The sequence below is a fragment of the Diabrotica undecimpunctata genome, chromosome 5 (genome assembly GCF_040954645.1).
Source record: "Diabrotica undecimpunctata isolate CICGRU chromosome 5, icDiaUnde3, whole genome shotgun sequence".
Taxonomy (NCBI): domain Eukaryota; kingdom Metazoa; phylum Arthropoda; class Insecta; order Coleoptera; family Chrysomelidae; genus Diabrotica; species Diabrotica undecimpunctata.
This window is the reverse complement of record NC_092807.1, coordinates 32,569,808-32,590,633: the sequence shown is the minus strand read 5'-3', so window position 1 is coordinate 32,590,633 and position 20,826 is coordinate 32,569,808. Positions and strand designations below refer to the sequence as shown.

The 20,826-nt window shown below is 34.0% G+C and overlaps 2 protein-coding genes across 5 annotated transcripts in view; both read left to right on the top strand.

The window, feature by feature from the left end:
* The window catches only part of mal (molybdenum cofactor sulfurase), a 73,715-nt gene extending 71,399 nt beyond the window's left edge, over positions 1-2,316 (top strand). For both annotated transcript variants that reach the window (XM_072531865.1, XM_072531864.1), the window contains one exon: positions 2,019-2,316. In XM_072531865.1, the coding sequence (XP_072387966.1) occupies positions 2,019-2,216 (198 nt within the window). In that variant the 3' untranslated portion in view covers positions 2,217-2,316. The remainder of the gene's footprint in view (positions 1-2,018) is intronic.
* A 5,094-nt stretch (positions 2,317-7,410) lies between these two features.
* Positions 7,411-20,826, top strand: part of LOC140441256 (uncharacterized) — a 39,435-nt gene continuing 26,019 nt past the window's right edge. For all 3 annotated transcript variants that reach the window (XM_072531862.1, XM_072531863.1, XM_072531861.1), the window contains exon 1: positions 7,411-7,732. Coding sequence is in view for 1 of the 3 variants with exons in the window: in XM_072531861.1 (XP_072387962.1) it covers positions 7,504-7,732 (229 nt within the window). In the remaining 2 variants the exon portion in view is untranslated. The remainder of the gene's footprint in view (positions 7,733-20,826) is intronic.

Sequence of the window (20,826 nt, the reverse complement as noted above, 5' to 3'; positions counted from 1 at the left end):
ATCTGGGTTAAAAACAATGTTTTAAAATAAAATAGGCCCAAAATACTTATCGGAAAATGATAAAACGAGGTTTGAACTTAAATTTACGTTCTTGGTGAGTTCAAAAATAATGTTTTTTACTTGTGTTTTTGAGCCTTGAAAATTTTAATTTTGAGTTTTTCTTAGTTTAACATTATTTATAACTGAAGTTTACAGAAAAACTACAAGAGACCTATTTTATTAAGCATGATCCAAAAAGTTAAAAAAAAAATTGTCAGGTCGGAAAAAATTGATTGTTACAATTTGTTCAAAAAAAATTATTTTTTAATAAAATTTGAACAACTTTTCGTCTGGGCGACCTCTTGAATGTTATTTTGGGGTATCTCATAAAAGAGATTGTGCAAAAAAATCTCATGGGAATATTTTTCCAAACGAACGCGAACTTTTCGCCTTGTCTATAACGCTTCTACACAAGATTCTTTTGTCGAACTAGTACAAAACCTAAAAAGCGTATGAATAATACATAATTTTTTATTTGTTTACTGTCGGTTTTTTTACTTATTTTACTTTTTTACCTTATTTGCTTACGGGAATTATTTGTTTACTATCTCTGACGTGATGTAGTAGGTACAACATGGTTAAAGTGGACGTATAAATTTAATATTTTTATATATCAGTACTTGTTTCCAGATATTTCCAATACCTTCTTTTTTGTTGTTTTTGGCGTGTTATATACCAAACAAACGTATTGACATCCATTATTCACCGTTGCTACAGACTGACTAGAGCTCTGGGCTCTGGGAACCAAAGATATTTGGTTTGATAATATTTCTTTCGATGATGCGACGATACATTTTCGTACCGGGCATGCTGTCTGAACTGGCTGTAAAGGCGCGTACAGACTAGCACACGCATGCGGTGAGAAGCCATATGCGTGCGTACTCAAACCATTCGCGCTAAGAGCATTCGTTGAAATTAGAAATCACCGCATATGTATGCGTGCTCAAGGCGCTCCATCCATTCGTGAAATAATGTCTCAGCAGCTGCTTATGGTTAGTGCCGCGTTTGTAGTTATTAGTTCATTAAAAAAGAAAAACAAAGGAAAAATAGGCGAAGGTGGACGACGCATTTGTTTAAAAGAAGAACCCTACAAATGAAGTCCGATTTACTAGTAGATTTGGCGTTAGAATCTAATACTGGACAATTTCTGCTTATTTTCTTCTTCACAACTGCTGAATCTATATCAAGATTTCTTGAAATCGACTCCCATGCATCTTCTTTTTTTGTTTTTGAATAATAAAACTTATTTTGTGGATCCCATAATATAGGGTTTTCTTCATACAAATCTATTAATTGCAAACATTGTTCATTTGACCACTCCATTTTACACATAAATCAATAAAATGAATAAAACTCAATAAATCCGAACTTGTCTTGCAAATGCAACAAATCCCCACCCTATCTGTCTAAACTGAGCGCGAACGCACACGTATGTTTCTTTGATGTGTGCGAAAAAACCGACACCACTCTGGCTCGCAGCATGTGTGCTCAAGTCATTCGTGAGAAGCAACGCATGCGGCGAGAGGTTACGAAAGCGCCGTCCACATTTGCATACGTATGTGTATTCGTGGCTGCTCACCGCATGCGTTTGTAGGTCTGTACGCGCCTTTAAACGAATGGACTTTCAAATAAGTTTTCGACTGAAGAGTAGGGGTGGGACTCTAGAGGCAGTCTGTAACTTACATACCCGGACAAATTTGAGGAGGATGTGAAATCTATGAGAGTTAAAGAATGGAGAGCAGTTGCTAGAAGTAGGGAAAACGAAGCAATGTTCTAAGGAAGGTTTTGACTTAATTCACTCAGATTGTATTGCAGATTTTAATGTTTTTTAGCGACATGAACAATTGAACATAGTAGAAAAACTATAGCGTTTCCTATATACCGCCAACGATACACACATTATACTTCTTTTTTGCTCATTTTCGAAAAATTTCCATGAATTAAAAAAAGGGAATCTTTAAATTAATATAATTTTATAGTTTGCAGGTAAATGCACGAGATGCCAAATGATCTGTATCGACCAATGTACTGGTAGTATCTCGAAAGAGCCACTTCTTACGTTATCCAAAACATTTAAAGGAAAAATCAATTTTGGAATTTATCTGAATAAAGATAACGTCACTGACGATGAAAGCAACATCAGCGTTGGAAGCGAAGTATTTATAAAGAAAGCATAGAATTATTGTATTTATTGGAATTAATATAATTAAATATTTTATTTGATAATAAAGTTGTTTAGGTATAAAGTTTTAAATATAATTTTGATAACCCTCAGTGCATGTGATGTTTTGTTTCCTTCCATTAAAATGTACGCCGCAGTAATTAATGTTTACTTTCTGTATACTGTTTCATTAATGAATATGTATATTATATACATTAACTATGAATAAGGCAACTGAAAGTTATCAATTTTGCTTTAATCTCGACTGCCAATTTTTTCTTATAAAAACAGAATGTTTTTAACAGTGGCGGCTGGTCAGTGGCAGGGTCGGCAGTGCTGACCCACACATTTATAGATATTACAGATTTGTTTAATATTTAATTTAATCAGTCTTTCAATAATTAATTATCACAGGCACAGAATAAATTACAATAAGAATGCCCACTCTAAGACGCCGCTTTTGAAGTGTGTCAGAATGCGATCGCCATATTTTAAACGGAAACACAGACTGGGATTGAGAAATTTGTGACAAGCTACGACAGAACCATACTTTAAATTTTTAGAGATTAATAATTTAGTAAATTTGAAATAATTTAATCTATTCTTCAACTAAAAGTACTGGTTCTTTCAAATTCAAATACGAAGACAGTAGAGAATGGAAAGTACCCAGACAAAGAACCTCCTAGAAAACATAAAAAAGCTAGGTCTGAATGAACATCTCTACAAGACCATGCAGAAAGCTGTACTACTCTCAACGTCCAGATGTGTACGAAAATTTTTGGGAGATATTCCAGCATACCAAGTCACCTACGGCTCGATAACACGGAAAGCGTCCCACCAGAGCTCAATCCTTTTGATACCGTAGGTATCTGGGATGAGTGAATTTTCCCCTTAGAGAGAGTGTGAGCCGTATGGCTAAATCTGGAATAAATATAAATTAGTTATGACATTTTAATATTTTACATTGGAACATTAACGGTTGTTTTTAACAAGAAACAGGATTTAACTGTGTTTCTTAAAGAATTTCATATTAATATCATTCTTTTAAATGAAACTCATTTGAAATCTTCGCAACAGTTGTATATTCCTCATTTTTACTGTTATAGGGATGATAGTATTGATGGATGGGGTGGAATAGCTATTCTTATACATCAGTCTCTGGCAGCTGATAGGTTGGATATTTCACACATTCACTTACCTGAGAAATGGCAGGCTATTGTTGTTAAATTTGAACAATTTTTCATTATAGACTCATATAAGGCACCAGATATACGTTTTCGCAAGGAGATCTTTAGAGAATTGATCCAAGTGTGTGATAAACCTTTCTTCTTCATAGATGACTTGAATTGTCAACATTATTCATGGGGATCGTCATCTAACAATCCAAATGGTAATCGACTTGCTGATCTTTTGGAGGAAGATAACTTGTGCTTTCTCAACACTGGAGAAGCGACAAGAATTTCACCTCCTGATTCTAACAGTGTTCCTGACGTTGCGATAGCTTCTCCAGGTTTAGCTGCAGACTCTCTTTGGGAAGTTTTTCCAGAGATAGGAGCTAGCGATCATTTTCCATTTGTTGTGTGTTATGGGCAAGATAGAACCAACACCCAAATAAATGCCCCTCTTTAAGGTCTCAGTATCTTTAATGTGAAAAAAGCCAATTGGGAGCAATTTAATCTATACATTGAGTCTAATATTCACAATATTTCTGATCACTCATACACAGATTTTCAGAACCTGTTATTAGATGCAGCTAATAGGTTCATCCGTAAGAAAAAGCGTTTTAGATTTTCTAAACCTCAGATACCTTGGTGGGATGAAGAGTGTTCTGCTTTGATTAAATCAAAGAGCAGTCAGGAAGTTTAAACAGGAACCATCTTTAGAGAACTTTATTACTTTAGATTAGGGCACGTTGTAAAAAGTCCAAAAAGAAAAAATCATTTGCCATGTTTTGCTCCTCAATCTCTCCTGATACCCCAATATCAGTAATGTGGAGGAAAGTGAGAAATTTCCATAGGGCCTTAGTCAGAACTCTCAGCAATTCTTTACTAGGGGAGGAAATGCTTATCTCATTGACTCCACCTGTTTTTGAGAATGTTACATCTCACCCAGTAAAATCTAATACTATCGAGTGTGAATCCTTTTCTTTAAACGAGATTTTATTGGCTTTATTTGAAAGAAGAGATACTCTTCCGGGCCAGAATAGTATAACATTTTCTATGTTGCAACATCTTCCAGAGTCAGCAATCAATTTTCTGCTCAAATTTTTCAATTTTTGTCTTAAAAGGGAAAAACATATTCCAACGCAATGGAAATCGCAAACAATTTGTTTAATTCCCAAACCCAACAAAAATATAAATTGTCTTTCAGTTTGGAGAATAATTGCCCTATTCTCATGCGTCAGTAAACTTTTAGAGAATATGATAAATATAAGGTTAGATTGGTATATAGAACATCATCTGATACTATCGCCTTTCCAAACAGATTTTCGTAAAGGTAGAGGGGTGTCTGAAAACATTATCCATCTGGTTAATAAAATTTTAATTAATTAATATTTCAAAAAGGAAGCCAGCGACAGCTGTTATGTTAGACATTTCTTCAGCATATGATAAAGTATCTATTACCCAATTATTGGATGCTCTGGGAGATCTCAATTTGCCTTTGTTACTTATTGAGTTGATTAAACATATATTGACAAATCGTTCGGTGTTCGTCCGAGATCCTATTTCCTTTAATCTATTGGGGCCAAAAACAGCTAATGCTGGTCTACCCCAAGGTTCTCCTTTGAGTCCAGCATTATTCAACATTGTCATGAACATAATTTCATCTTGTGTGCCTGAGGATGTCCTAATGACTCAATATGCAGATAATGTTGCTCTCTTTTTTTCTGGCTGCAGTTGGTTGGAAGTGGTGGAAAAATTAAATGACATCGTAGAGAATATTTCTGGAAAACTTCTTGGCAAGGGAATGTGTTTGTCCTATAGCAAAAGTCAAGCGATTTTTTTTATAGAAATAGAAATAACACTCCGAACAAATATTAGTAAATAACATCTTGCTCGATTGGAAACAGGAAGTTTCTCATCTAGGAGTTATTTTAGATAGTTCCCTTTCTTGGAAAAGCCAAATTGAAAAGATGACAGTAGAGTCAATATAATTCGGTGCCTGTGTCGAACATGGTGGGGAGCACATCCTGCTACTTTACTCATTTTATATAAGGCCTAGATATAGGCCTTATATAAAATATATATAAGTATAAGTATATATATATCTAGGTCATGTTATCAAACTAGGAAAACCAAATCAAGATGCTGAAATTAAAAGAAGAACACAACTGGCATGGGGCGCTTTCGGCAAATTAGCATATATCTTGAAAAACACCTCCATTCCTGTAAACTTAAAGAAAAAGGTGTATAACACATGCATACTACCAGTTTGTACTTACGGCTTGGAGACAGTAGCCCTTACCAAAAAATCTGCTAAAAAATTAGAAACAACGCAAAGAGCAATGGAACGAATCATGCTTGGAATATCACTAAGAGACAAGATTAGAAACACCGAGATAAGACGTAGAACGAAGATTAGGGATATTGTGGAAGAAATTGCAAAAATGTAATGGCGCTGGGCAGGTCACGTAGCCCGATATAATGACAACAGGTGGACACGAAGAATTCTAGAATGGAGACCAAGGACGACAACAAGAAGCACGGGAAGACCTCAAAAAAGATGGGTAGATGACATAAGAACAGTGGCAGGCAAACAGTGGATTAGATTGGCGCAAGATAGAGAAAGATGGAAGCAATTGGGAGAGACCTACATTCAGGAGTGGATGGAAAATGGTTGACAAAGAGAGAGAGATATATATATATATATATATATATATATATATATATATATATATATATATATATATATATATAAGCCTATATTAGGCCACACCTTGATTATGGATCGATTTTCCTTAGAGGTTGTGCCCGTTCCTTACTTACAAAATTGGATAAAGTTCAATACAGAGCTCTCAGCTCTGTATTGAGCTGTGGACGATTTGTGAGGTGGGGGGGGTTGCGGGATTTATAAGGTCCTCTCCACTTCATATTATTCTGTCGGAATGTGGGGAAACACCGTTAGATCTTAGAAGGATTTGGCTAGCATCTAAATTTATATTAAAGGTGGTAGCATATGACAACCCAATATATTCTTCAATAGAGCAATTTCATATAGTGTTTCTGAATTACGGTACTTTAGTTTCCGGAGAAGTAAATACTTCCCACCAATACTGGCTGCCTTCCAGAATACGCTTCATGAGATTCATGAGGTGGCTCATAACTTCTTATTTCCTTGTCACTCCTTCGCGCTTGATTCGCAGATTTCTCCTACAGTTTATGAAACTCTCAACCCAGGGAAAGAAGGTAACCAAGCCAAGTTTGTGTCATGGTACCTTGATAACTGATCTGAATATATACTTATCTTCACAGATGGATCCAAAGATGAACAAGGTAATGTGGGCATTGGTATATAACTTAATGAAAGCACCGAATTAACAGCAAGATTACCATCTGCTAATTCAATTTGTTCAGCAGAATTATTTGCGATAAAAAAGGCATTAGAATTAATTCAACAGAATGATTTTGAAAGAAGCCTTATTTGTAGTGATTCAAAAAGTGCTCTGGAGAAAATTACAAGACCAAGTTATAAGGCTGCAGCAGACACAAACTCTTCAATTAAAACAAAAACTTAGTCAACTCCATGAACAAAATAAAGAAAATAAATTCGCATGGATTCCAAGTCACGCCGGGATAGTTGGGAATGATAGAGCTGATTATCTTGCTAAACTTGGAAGAAAGCTACCAGTTACTGAAGAACCAAAGACTTCCTTTAAAGATTTTCAAACTAAATATAAGGAAAACCTATGGATCAGTTGGAAAAATTGGTTCCAACAAATAAGACAGGTAAAAGGAATTACTTATTGTACAAATGTTACGGTTCCACGGTTACGGTTTGGTTTTTTTTTTCTTTTTTCTCCTTTAACTATTGTTGCAGTTTGAGGAGCTATGAGCTTAAGCCCAGATCACCCCAGATGTACCTTAGGTACGGCTCTTGAACATTTAGTATAAATACACAGATCCTGGCCGGATAGCCTGGTAGCTAAGGCCAAGCAAATAAATGGAAGAAGAAGAATATACATTGTAGGTTATGTTCATTGCCCTAAATAAAACAAAAACAAAAGAAATTACCCGAATTTTTATTGTGATTTCGCTTTTTGGCTTTAAAATTATTATTGGATACATAAAATCAAGTGTAATCAAATGGAAGTAAAACAAGAAATTAGCGAGGAAACGTCTAAAGTAAAAATAGAGTATAATGAATTGGATGATATTCTTTTGGATGGCTTTAAATGTGAAATTCAGGAAGAATCCAATAGGCAAAGTACACATGACACATATGATAATTTAGACTTAAAGAAATGTCCCATAAGTACTGAAATAGAACAACATGAAATTAACCCATTTGAAGAAAACCAAAAAACTGAAAAAGGTTAGTAACAATATATATTTAAGTCCCCCCATATTAGTTTAGAGTGCGAATCGTTTGCAAATAAAAAGGCAATAATACTTTTTTGATAAGACAGTAAAAAGTGGTCGTTTAAAATTTAAACATTGATAGTACGGGTGCTGTGCTTATGATTAAAGTTTATAATGGAGTGTGTTATTTGTAAAAATTCAACTGGAGATGCTACCATAAACTGTGATAGCTACACCAGGTCGACACATAGGGAACGTTCTGGATTGAATGCCAGAGAACTACAAGTTACGGACCTCAAAGGTAAGAGATTGCTTAAATTTTATTGTGAGGATCATCAGAATGGGATAAAGCTTATTCCTAAATTGCTGGCGAAAATTGATCATATGGAGTTAGAAATCAAACATTTAAAAAATATATCAGATTCTGTTGACAGTAATGACCCTAACAATGGGGAAGATAAAGAAGAAATAATATGTGAGATGATTGAGAGGCAGAGTCAGGCTTCTAACATAATTATCTGTAACGTGAATGAATCAAAAATGAAAACGCAAGTAGAATGTGATTCTGAAGATGCAACAGCTATTGGGAAAATATTGAATAATTTTAATATTGACAAAAATAATTTAAAAGTGATTCTCTTGGGAAGATATATGGGAAACAAGAGTAGGCCGCTCAAAGTTATTCTTAATTCAAAAGAAGATGCCAAATTTGTTCTTAAGAATAAACAATTAATTTCTATTCCAAGCATTAGAATATTTGGTGATCAAACGAAGGCTCAACAAGACTATTTTAAAGCGATTAAAAATAAACTACACACTTTGATTGATAACGGTGATACTACCAAATCTATTAGATATATAAATAATAAACCAACTATCGTTTCGAAATCCATTCAAAAAAACATTTTGTAAACCCTAATATACCTTTCAACTCCGATATAATTTATCTCAACGCCCAAAGCATAGTAAAAAATAGAGACCAAGTCCAAGAATCCATAACTTGCTATAACCCCAAAATAATTTTATTGAGTAAAACTAGGACGGCATCAGATATTGAAGATATTGAAGTGAAACTTGAAAATTCAATACTATACAATTCACCATTCAGTTCTGATGCTCAATTTATTGAAGATTTGGAAGAAATATGTGATGCCTCATTTACTAAAAACTACCGTTGTGTGTTAGTTGGTGATTTTAATAATGACTTGTTGGCTAGTAATTTCTATGCTGAAAAAATTAAATTGTTTTCGGCTTATGGGATAAAACAATATATTAGTGATCCTACCCGTATTACTGACACTAGTAAAACTTTGGTAGATTATGTACTTTCTAATCAAAATAATATAAGTGCTTGTGTTCACGATTGTCCAAAAATTACTGATCATTCCGTTATTTCAGTAAATATCTCCAATAATAATAGTTATAATATATCTGATGGTAATATATCCAAGTTTAGAAATTTATGTAATCAAAACATAGGTAAAATCAAAACTAATCTTATCATGTGTCACTTTAATTTAGATTTTGTTGATGTTAATATCATTTACCAGGAAATTTTGCAAAATTGTGAAAATGTAATCAATGGCATAATACCAATTGTAACATGCCAGTTTCAATCAAAATTACCTTGGTTTGATTATGAGGTGTTTAAACAAATTCAGCAACGTGATAGGGCTTATAAAGATTTTAAAAAATGTATTGACGTCATTGAAAAACAACATAAATGGCAGGTTTTTAAGAGACATAGAAATAAGGTAATAAATATGTTAAAGCTAAAAAAAAGAGCGGTTCTATTTTAACAAAATAGACAGGTATAGAAACAATCCAAAAGAAATGTGGAAAACTTTAAAAAAATTAATCAATGATAATAGTTGAGAAATGAAAAACACTGTAATCTTTGAAACTACTACTGGCCTAAAACGGTTAACAAACAGCGTAGAAATAGCTAGCAGTTTTAATGAGTATTTTGTTGAAAGTATTGTTCAAAGTATTGATAATTCTGAAACATGGTGTAATGTAAATAGTAATCTATATTTAAATTTTGAAAAATTTGAAGAGCTCTCTATGCAGGATTTGTGAAAAATTGTTGTCAATTTAGATGATAAATTCTCACTACATGAAACGTTAAATTGCAGAATGGTAAAGGAAGTTTTTGAAACCATTGGGCACGTTTTGTTAAATTTAATTAATACATCTCTTACTACGGGTAGAATTCCTGATGTATTAAAAATAAGCACCATCACCCCTATTAAAAAAATACAAAACACTATCAAAGCTGAACAATTCCGACCAATCAATACTTTACCTCCTATAGAGAAAATATTAGAAATTGTTGTTTATGAACAATTATTGGAACATGTAACAAAAAATAAAATTTTAATTAATAATCAATCAGGTTTTCGAAAACAATTCTTGCTCTTGTGAATCAGCGTTACAAGTTACATTATGTCACATAAAGAGTAATTTAGATAAAAATAAGTATGTAGTCGGTGTATTTCTTGATTTAAAAAGAGCTTTTGAAACCATTGACAGGACAATAATGATTTCTAAACTTTATCAGTATGGTATAGGAGGTACAGTAATTGCGTGGTTAGAAAATTATTTACAAGATCGCAAACAAAAGTTCGATTTAAAGAAGAATTGTCATCTGAAATAGATAGTAATACAGGGATTCCTCAAGGTAGTGTATTAGGCCCAAATAATTTGTGAATTTTTTAATCTTTTTGCCAATGATACTCTAATCTGTTGTAGTGATGAAAATTTTAATGTAGCTATTCAAAAAATGAACACTATTTTAGATATGGTTAATAAATATTTAAAAATGAATAAACTGAAGTTGAATATGAAAAAAACAAAGGCAATGGTTTTCACTACCAAACATAAATATAGGTTGCTTGATTCTGATATCATAAATTTAAATATTAATAATGAAAAAATTGAAATTGTCACAACAGTTAAATATTTGGGATTCCAGCTTGACAATATTTTGAATTTTGAGTCACTTCGAGTATGTTCATAAAAAAATATCAAAAAAACTTTACTTTCTGAGTAGAATATCTCAAAATTTATCAATGGAGTCAAAAATAACAGTATATAACACAATTATTCAACATTTTGACTATTGCTCATCAATCTTATATTTATTTAACCTTAACAAACTTAACATGCTACAAAAATTACAGAACCGTGGAATGAGAATAATTCTTCAAGCAAATCGCCGTACCCCAATTGGGACGATGTTAAATACTCTAAATTGGTTCTCTGTTGAAAATAACCATGATTTTGGTCTTCAAAATAGTAAATGGCTTAAGTATCACCTGAATATTTTCAAGAATTCATTTCTTTCAACAAAAGTATTCATTCTTATAATACCTGAGGTTTAGATGACATATATGTACCTAGAACTATGTATAAGAGTATGATGAATTCGCTGTTTTCTAAAAGCTTCCTTAAATTTAATCAGTTACCTACATCTGTAAAAAAATGTACTAGTCTCAATAATTTCAAAATGTTACTTAAACAATATATCAAAAATTTATAGTTTACTTTCTTTATATTGTATGTATATTAGGTTTTTTTCTATATAAATAAAGATCTATCTAGAAATGTAAATCGGAATAATAATTTTTTTACCAGCTAATATAATTTTGATCTTAAATACAATTTAAAGGCATATAAGAGACAATTACAAATTAAGTAGTTATTTACCAACTTATCTGACCTATGCACTTTAAAAATCTGTCAGATAACTGTATAAAAACCTATTGTCACTGTTTAAAATAGTTACTGTTTTTTGACAGAAATATTAAAACACAGCTTTAAAACTATTTTAATAAAGTAGGATTAACAGTACTGAAAAGTACCATTGGTAAATATAGTATAAATTTATTGGAAATATTGTATTATCGTATTATGGTCAGAAATGACACTTCATTTTCTTCATATTTAAATTCTTTGTTGTTAACGGTGTGATGATGATTATCCAATAGCTGTTGCTCCTTATCTTGAAGACTTCCAGAAATGTGTGGATTGGTTTGATAGGCAGGTTGGGACAACTGAATGCCAGACTCTTCGTAATCTAGTTCAGTATGAGTATCCATACTATTATCTATGATAAATTCATCAAAATTTTCATTTTCAATAATATCTAGCAGTTCCGTATCAGTAAGTGGCTTTTTCATGTATTCCATCATATACCAAGAAAAAATAACATAATATAGGTATAACTGCCAGATATATATCCACTTATAATTTTTATATTAATTACCTAAGTTACTTTTAAGTACCAGCTATATCTCGATATATTAAAATTTAATAATAAAATTTAAAATCAATTTCTAGATCCTATTAAGCTTACCTCATAATTAATAATAGCACAGCTTACTATGATAATAAAAATTACTCAAATAAAATACATTGAATGAGCTGATTTGGTATGAGTAGATAGATAGGGTTCCTTCTGGAGCGGAAGTGACGTCACACGTCGATCGTCAAGCGTACGTATCCTCATGGGTCAAGGCCACGCCCCCCTCGTGACGTAGGAACGTGCCTAGGGTCTCGAGGCCACGCCCCTCGACCAATGGTGACGTAGGAACGTACCTCGTGTCTCTAGACCACGCCCCTCGGCCAATGGTGGCGTAGGAACGTCCCCCCATGTCTTGCTGACCAATGGTGGACGTCCTCGTGACGTCGGAACGTGTCGTCGACCAATGGCAGCATAGCAGCGTCAGTGGTGGGAATAGCAACACCCCCAGCGACCAATGACAGCTCAGAATTTGAATAAACATCATAGAAATGGCGGTATAGCGATGAGGGACCAATGGTGACATAGTAACGCCCTCCTCGTGACGTCGGAACGTGTCGTCGACCAATGACAGCATAGCAGCGTCAGTAGTGGGAATATCAGGCCAATGGTGGCATAGTAACGCCCTCCTCGTGACGTCGGAACGTGTCGTCGACCAATGACAGCATAGCAGCGTCAGTGGTGGGAATAGCAGGCCAATGGTGGCATAGTAACGCCCTCCTCGTGACGTCGGAACGTGTCGTCGACCAATGACAGCATAGCAGCGTCAGTGGTGGGAATAGCAGGCCAATGGTGGCATAGGAACGTCCCCCAATGTCTTGCTGACCAATGGAGGACGTCCTCGTGACGTCGGAACGTGTCGTCGACCAATGACAGCATAGCAGCGTCAGTGGTGGGAATAGCAGGCCAATGGTGGCATAGGAACGTCCCCCAATGTCTTGCTGACCAATGGTGGACGTCCTCGTGACGTCGGAACGTGTCGTTGACCAATGGCAGCATAGCAGCGTCAGTGGTGGGAATAGCAACACCCCCAGCGACCAATGACAGCTTAGAATTTGAATAAACAACATAGAAATGGCGGTATAGCGATGAGGGACCAATGGTGACATAGTAACACCCTCCTCGTGACGTTAGAACGTTTTCCTCGACCAATGATGCCACAGAAACGTGTCCTCGACCAATGGCGGACATCCTCGTGACGTTGGAGGCCAATGGTGTGCATCAACGGCCAATGAGAAAGACGTGCATCGACTAATGGTGGAGTCGTACCACAATATTAACGAAAAGACGCCCCCAGTCCCCCCCATTCCCCGAAAAGACGCCCCTAGTCCCCCCATTCCTCCCGAAAAGACGCCCCCCCAATAATAACGAAGCTACACGTCCAACGTAACCAATGAGAACGATGTTCAATCGCTGGTCGGTGACTGCGTTCTATGAATTGACAAAGAGAAGAAGACGAACGACAGACAAAGAGAGCAATTTTTCCTCGTATTTTTTGTAATTAAAACCTACAACCATTAGCGTAAAACTTCTAAATTTTTTCAATTTATATTTTACGAGTTACCTCGTATATATTTTATCGATTACCATAATAACAAAAATTCGTTTATTTTTCAATTTATACTTTACATGATCAGTTGAAATCTTTATAAAATAGATCTTGCTACTGAGAATAATGACATCATCGGATACGCCGGCTATTAAAAATGTCTCACGCGATCACGATATATAGCCGGAAACACGTGCACTTTGGAATTCTAGTTAATGTGAGATAAAATATATTCGCATGGAGGCAGGAAGCAGGTGCACATTCCGTTGTATTTAATAATTAAGCCCGGCATGTGATGCATAAATGAATAGTCTTACGAAATATTGCGCAACATAGTTTTAGCGTGGGAGAGGCAGTTAGATAAAGAGCAGATGCACTACATATCGTCAGTTCAATTCTGATCATCCTTCAGACAAGTTGTGTGTTTTGTGCAGCGTCAGCAATTATACAAAGTACCGTTCGGAGAAGTTCTGTGTTTGTGAAGTGCCGGCAATTATATATACAAAAGTAAGTTTTATAATACTTAACCTTTTTTATATCATTTAGAATTCATCATTATCTTTACTAATTTCCAATTCTTAATAATTTTTCTGATTTAAACATTTTATTCAAATTACTTGGTTATATTCTCCGTTCTAAAAAAAAAAAAAAAAAAAAATGTTTGTAAATAGTGCGGTATTTGTAATTTTTTGTTTCTATGAAAGTTTTGTTAGTAAAAACTATTTCATTGTTAAATTAAAAAATATACATATTATAATAGATAGAATTTTTGTAAAATAATATTGCTACTAAGATATTTCACTGTTAAATTAAGAAATTGCTAGTCAAAGATATGTTACTGTTAAATTAAGAAAATATATATTGTTGCAGATGGACCTAAAAAAGATTAATGCATCCTCTCTGCTTACAGAGAAGACAATCAAGCCAATTAGAAAGCTAAACAGCCTACCCGTAGGAGTACCCCAGAAGATAATTGCGGCAAGAGAAGTCGATACGAAATTTGGGAAACCCATCCTTATTGAATTAGAAAAGGAGGTGACGTTCTTGCCGCAAAGGGTGGTTGAACTCTACAGGCCGCATTTGGAACATTTCAGCGAGGGAAAGTACAGCTTGGTGTTCCGAGGAAACGTTGCCACTGGAAAGGTGCAGCCAGCCGCCTCGTTTGAAATAATAGAAAATTAGAGGATAAAAAAAAATATTGGTGAGTTTTTCATTTATTGATTTATTGCTTTTTACTTAATCATGAGTAACATTGGTGATCTTAGTAGTGACATTGTACAACATTTAATTCAAGCGCGTGATGTTTTGTTTCGAAATTATACACCGCGAGAAGCGAATATTTGGTTAAATCACATTAAAAGACATTTGACTTTGTTTACTAAAGCGATTCGGTGTGGGGACTTGGAATTAGCTAAATTACGGCAACTACAGACAAACGCGGGGCATTTAAAGACAATTAAATCGGAAATTCAAAATTTCGGTCTTCGCGTGGGTGGTGGAATTACTAAACATCGTCGGGTTAAATGGGAAGATGTAAATTCCGCATTCAAGAGTAGAATCAGAACAGGTATAATTATTAATCTAGGACACAAAGATTTAATGCAATTTTTCGGGGATTGTTTTAAGTTATTTAGAATTCGAATTAAAAACATTTTAAAAAAATTATATATGATAAAATGTAATATGACATTATGTGGAGAATTTATTAGAAAATCAAATCAAGGAGGTGATATTAACCAATTTAAATATTTTAATACCAAAAACGAAGCCATAGACGCAGGAACGGACTTGGTTTTATGGTTTCACACAAACATAGTCGATAAATTAATGTCTAAGCTATCGGAATTTGAAGAAACGGGATCAGGGTGGGCTTTGAAAAAAATAGTTTCTTTAGAAGTCAATATAAATAAATATGAAGTGGGAAATGGAGCTACGTCGTTCATTAGACTACCAGAACAAATCCAAAAGAAGCACGCATGTATTAATATCAAAAACGATGATGAAGCGTGCTTTTTTTGGAGCATAGTTTCAGCGATTTATCCAGCTAAATGCAGTTCAGATCGTACATCTTCATATCCACATTATGCGACTGTCTTAAATATCGATGGGCTAGAGACACCTATGACTATAAAGGGTATTTCAAAATTTGAAAAGTTAAATAATATTTCTGTAAACGTGTACGGGTTAGAAATGAATGTTGCTAAAGAGAGAACATTTTACGTAACAACGCCGGTAAGGCTATGCAAAACCAAATTAACTAAACATGTAAATTTATTGATTGTACAAGATAAATATTTTCCAAAATTGAATGACTACGAAGCACCTATGGCTCACGATGAATCTGTAGAAATTAAGTATCATTATTGCATGATTAAAGATATGTCTCGACTTATGTCCAGGCAGTTAAGTAAGAAACGTAATAAAAAATTTTTATGTGATAGGTGTTTGAATTATTTTAGTAGTTTTGACAGATTAAATGATCATGCAAAATACTGTGAGAAAATTAATGAATGTAAAGTTTCTTTTCCATCATATCAGAATGTTGAATTTAAAAATCATATTTATAAACAAACAACTCCTTTTGTAGTCTATGCCGATTTTGAGTCAATGTTGAACAAAGTTAAAAATAGTCCATTAAAATGCAAAACAATTAAGTATCAGCAGCATAAAGCCTTTAGTGCAGGTTATTACGTAAAATGCTCTTACGATGAATCTCTATCGTTTTACCGAAGTTACGCAGGTGAAGATTGCATGGAGTGGTTTGCCAAGGAAATGACGTTGTTGGCGGCATTTGTGCAAGGAAAAATTAAAGATATTGTACCTATGAATGTCACACCCAGTTTTAATGCATCTAATTGTCACATTTGCGAAAAAACGTTTTCAGATAAGGATGTAATTGTTCGTGATCATGACCATTTTACCGGAGATTTTCGAGGATTCGCACACCAAGTGTGTAACTTAAATTTCAAAAAACTTTTCGTTGTCCCAATTTTTTTTCATAATCTTAGCGGTTACGATTCGCATATGATGATTAGAGATCTTGCGAAAAATGGTAGTATCAGCTTACTACCAATAAATAAGGAAAAGTATATTTCATTTACAATATACGATTCTGAGGTCAGTATTAAGTTGAGGTTCGTTGATTCACTGAGATTTTTAAATTCATCATTGGACAAGTTGGCTGCCACATTGCAACCTGAGGATTTAAGATATTTAGCTAGCGAATTTCCAAATACCACTCCCGAACAAATGGAATTATTGAAACGAAAAGGCATATTCCCATACGAATATATTGAGTCTTTCAATAAATTGAATGAAACGCAACTACCATCAATTGATAAATTTTACAGCTCATTATCGGGTGAACATATCTCCAAAAATATGTATCATCATGCTCAGAATGTTTGGCAGTCATTCGGTATTAAAAATATTTTGGAATATAGTATGTTGTACATGAAAACTGATATTATGTTACTGACTTGCATTTTTGAAAATTTTCGACAAAAATGTCGAAGTACATACAGTCTTGATCCTGCATGGTACTATACCATGCCTGGATTTTCTTGGGATGCAATGCTTAAATATACTGGATGTAAACTTGAACTGCTGAATGATATCGATAAAATCATGTTTATTGAGAAAGCTATCCGAGGTGGTATAAGTCAAGTAAGTAATCGGTATTCTGAGGCAAATAACAAATACATGCATAATTATGATCCATCAAAGCCTAGTAAATATGTGCTATATTTAGATGTCAACAATTTGTATGGTTGGGCAATGTCTCAATTCTTACCATATGGGGGTTTCGAGTGGGTCGATACCAATATTGATGTCTTGTCTATTCCTGACGATGGAGATACAGGATACATACTACAAGTGGATTTGGAATACCCAGAACACTTGCATGACTTACATCGAGATTTACCGTTTTGTTGCGAACATCGTGTGCCACCAAGAAGTAAGCTTCCAAAACTTATGACCACCTTGTACCATAAAAAAGAGTACACTTTGCATTATCGCAATCTAAAACAAGCTCTGAATGCAGGACTCAAACTAACAAAAATCCATAAAGTGTTGAAATTCAAACAGAGCGCTTGGCTTAAGCCATATATCGATCTTAATACAAAATTGCGAACTGCAGCAACTACAGCATTTGAAAAAGACTTGTACAAGTTAGCCAACAACGCCATATTTGGTAAAACGATGGAAAACATTAGGAAACATCGCATTGTAAAACTTGTATCAAAATGGGATGGAAGATATGGAGCGAAAAATTTGATTGCTAGTCCAAGATTTCATAATAGAACTGTGTTTAATGAAAATTTAATGGCAATCGAACTTAACAAAACAGAGCTCATTTTCAACAAACCATTGTACATCGGCATGTCAATTTTAGATATATCCAAAGTGTGTATGTACGATTTTCATTATAACTTTATGCTGCCATATATGGGAGTTGAAAATTGTAAGCTAATGTATGGGGACACTGATAGTTTTATCTATGAATTAAAATGTGATGACGTTTACAGAGATGTTATTAAAGCAAATTTATCCAAATTCGATACATCAGACTATTCTGAGAATAATATTTATGGAATACCTCAAGTCAACAAAAAAGTTCTCGGAATGATGAAAGATGAGGCAAACGGTCGCATTATGACTCATTTTGTCGGACTTAGATCTAAAATGTATTCGTTTAAGATTAGTACGACGGATGAGGATCGAAATGCATTGTGGGATAAATACAAGAATAATATGGATGATGCAAATATTGAAAGACTTGCAAATAATTTAGGCGTCACAAAAAAATCTAAGGGTGTAAAATATTCAACGGTAAAAAATGACATTACTTTCGATGATTATGTTAAGTGTTTAAACGAATTTACAACTAAAAGTGTTACCCAATCAACGTTTCGTTCCTACGCCCATGATCTTTTTACAATAACACAAGAAAAAATTGCATTAAGTCCGTATGACGATAAACGTTACTTGCAACAAAATTCTCATGACACTTTACCTTGGGGTCATTATGAAACCACAATGATTGAGTAAAAACAAAAATTAATAAATGAAAACATAACCAATTTTTTTATAGCTTTATCAATCTCCACACGAAAATGGATTGGCTATTTGTTAAATGAATATGTAGAATGATAATTGTAATTTAGTGAAAATCAACATTTGTAATTATTATAAGTAGAAAATAAAAACTCTAAAAAATATACATTGTTTTCCTGTAATTTTAAGTCTCAGCTTATCTTTTCCAGCGTTGTGAGACATTCAACGTGAAAATAAAAAAGACATGTTTGCATAAATAGCATTTATTTTGATTATTACATAAAATCATTTACAACTTTAATTTTATAATAATATAAATATTCTCTTAAAGCACTACTTAACAAAGTGTCTGTGGAAATTTCGCAAAACGCAGTTAAAGCTTCAAGTGGTCCATATAAACTGCTTCTGCTGCAAAAGTTTGATTGTATCAAATCGATAACATTTCTATAATAAGCATGAAAGTGTAAATTATCCAATAACGATACACGATGACACACCAGACTGCTGTTTACTTCTAGGATTTGGTTGACATCCCTTTCATCTAGATAGTATTCCAGACCATGCTTTTCAATAACAAGGAACTTGGTTGAATCATACACTATTTGTTTAATTTTACAATAGTCTCCACACTGAAACTCGATAGGATTGTAATCATCTTGAGAGGTGCTGTTAAAGAAATCGCAAATCTTCTGCTTAAAAATTCCGATTATATCATCCCACTCGAACGTGTTTAAACTAATTCTTGCATTCTTGTTGTGCTGACACAAAATAATGGCTGATGAGAAATGACGAGCTGGAGAAAGGCCAACTTTGATTATACACTTGTCAAGCGGAAAGGATGCTTCTAGTAAATAATATGGTTCATTTTTGGCTGCTTCTTCGAATGTCGCCAAAACTCCATCTAATTCAGCATCATAATCGATATCATCTGATGGTGAAGCAGCAGCTACCACCATATCGTCTGATGAACTATAACCACTATCTTGAGAACTCATATTGATGAACTGGCAGGAACAACTGGGCATGAGCTTGCAGCATTTATGAAATTTATACTTTTTGTCACCCCCCACTCATTTAGTGTATATCGACGCGGTATATGTAAAAGTAGATCCTAAATGATATCTTTAACGTTAATCCAACTATTATGGCTACTATCGAATCCCAACCATTGAACATACATCTTATTTCCACGTCTGCGCAGTACTTTCTCTACTAAATATATGTCTTTATTTTTTGTTTTCTGTAATTCTTCTTCGTAGAATGCTCCTTTGATAGGCGCTTCAGTCATATCTTCAATCAAGTATGTTGTGGGATTCGTTATTTTAATTTCAGTAATTTTAAACAGTTCTGTTGTCCAATTCGGTTTATATCCCTTATCGAAAATGTGTTTATTTTTACTAATGCGAACCACGTCACCAACTTTCAATTTTCTTGGACCGGCAATTTTCAAGTGAGTATAATATTTTCGTAAAATTTCATTTTCGTTAGATTTATTAACATCAATAGGTCTAAGTCGAATTTTGCTGTGTTTCGTGTTGTTGTACTCTTTTGTAATTTGAGGCAAGATATCAATCCATTTGTAAGTTCCATTAAGACTGAAATACTTGTAAAGTTTTTCCTTCAATGTTCGAATAACTCGTTCACATATGGCTGCTTTTTTAACACTAAAGGTATTATAGTGATTAATACTATGCTGTTTCATGAGATTTTGAAACTTGGAATTAAAAAATTCTGTGCCTTGGTCTGTTTGTAAATTTTTCGGACATCGTCGAGTATGAGCGAGAATATCCGAAAATGTTCGAGTAATTTCCTCACCTGTTTTCGTCTTTAATGGTCGAGTCCACACAAACTTTGAAAAACAATCAATTACAACAAGAATGAGCTTGTAAGATTTATTTTGACTGGCATAAGGCCTCATCTCAGCAAGGTCCATTTGCCACAAATCGTCTAGTCCTTTAATGATTGTTCGTCGACGAGGATAATTTTTTCGTGCAGGCTTGTGTAGCTCGTTAACTAGTTGTATCTTCTCCTCGGTAAATGCCATGTCTAGCTTCCAACGATTCGATTCTTTGAACTAACGCTAATTCGTTGTTCCGTTAGCTTTATAATGTAAGAGGTAATCTTCCATTACATTAAGACGCTCATCTAAATCATGTGATTTAAGATCCGCCGTTTTAATCTTTTTTTCTATTTCCAA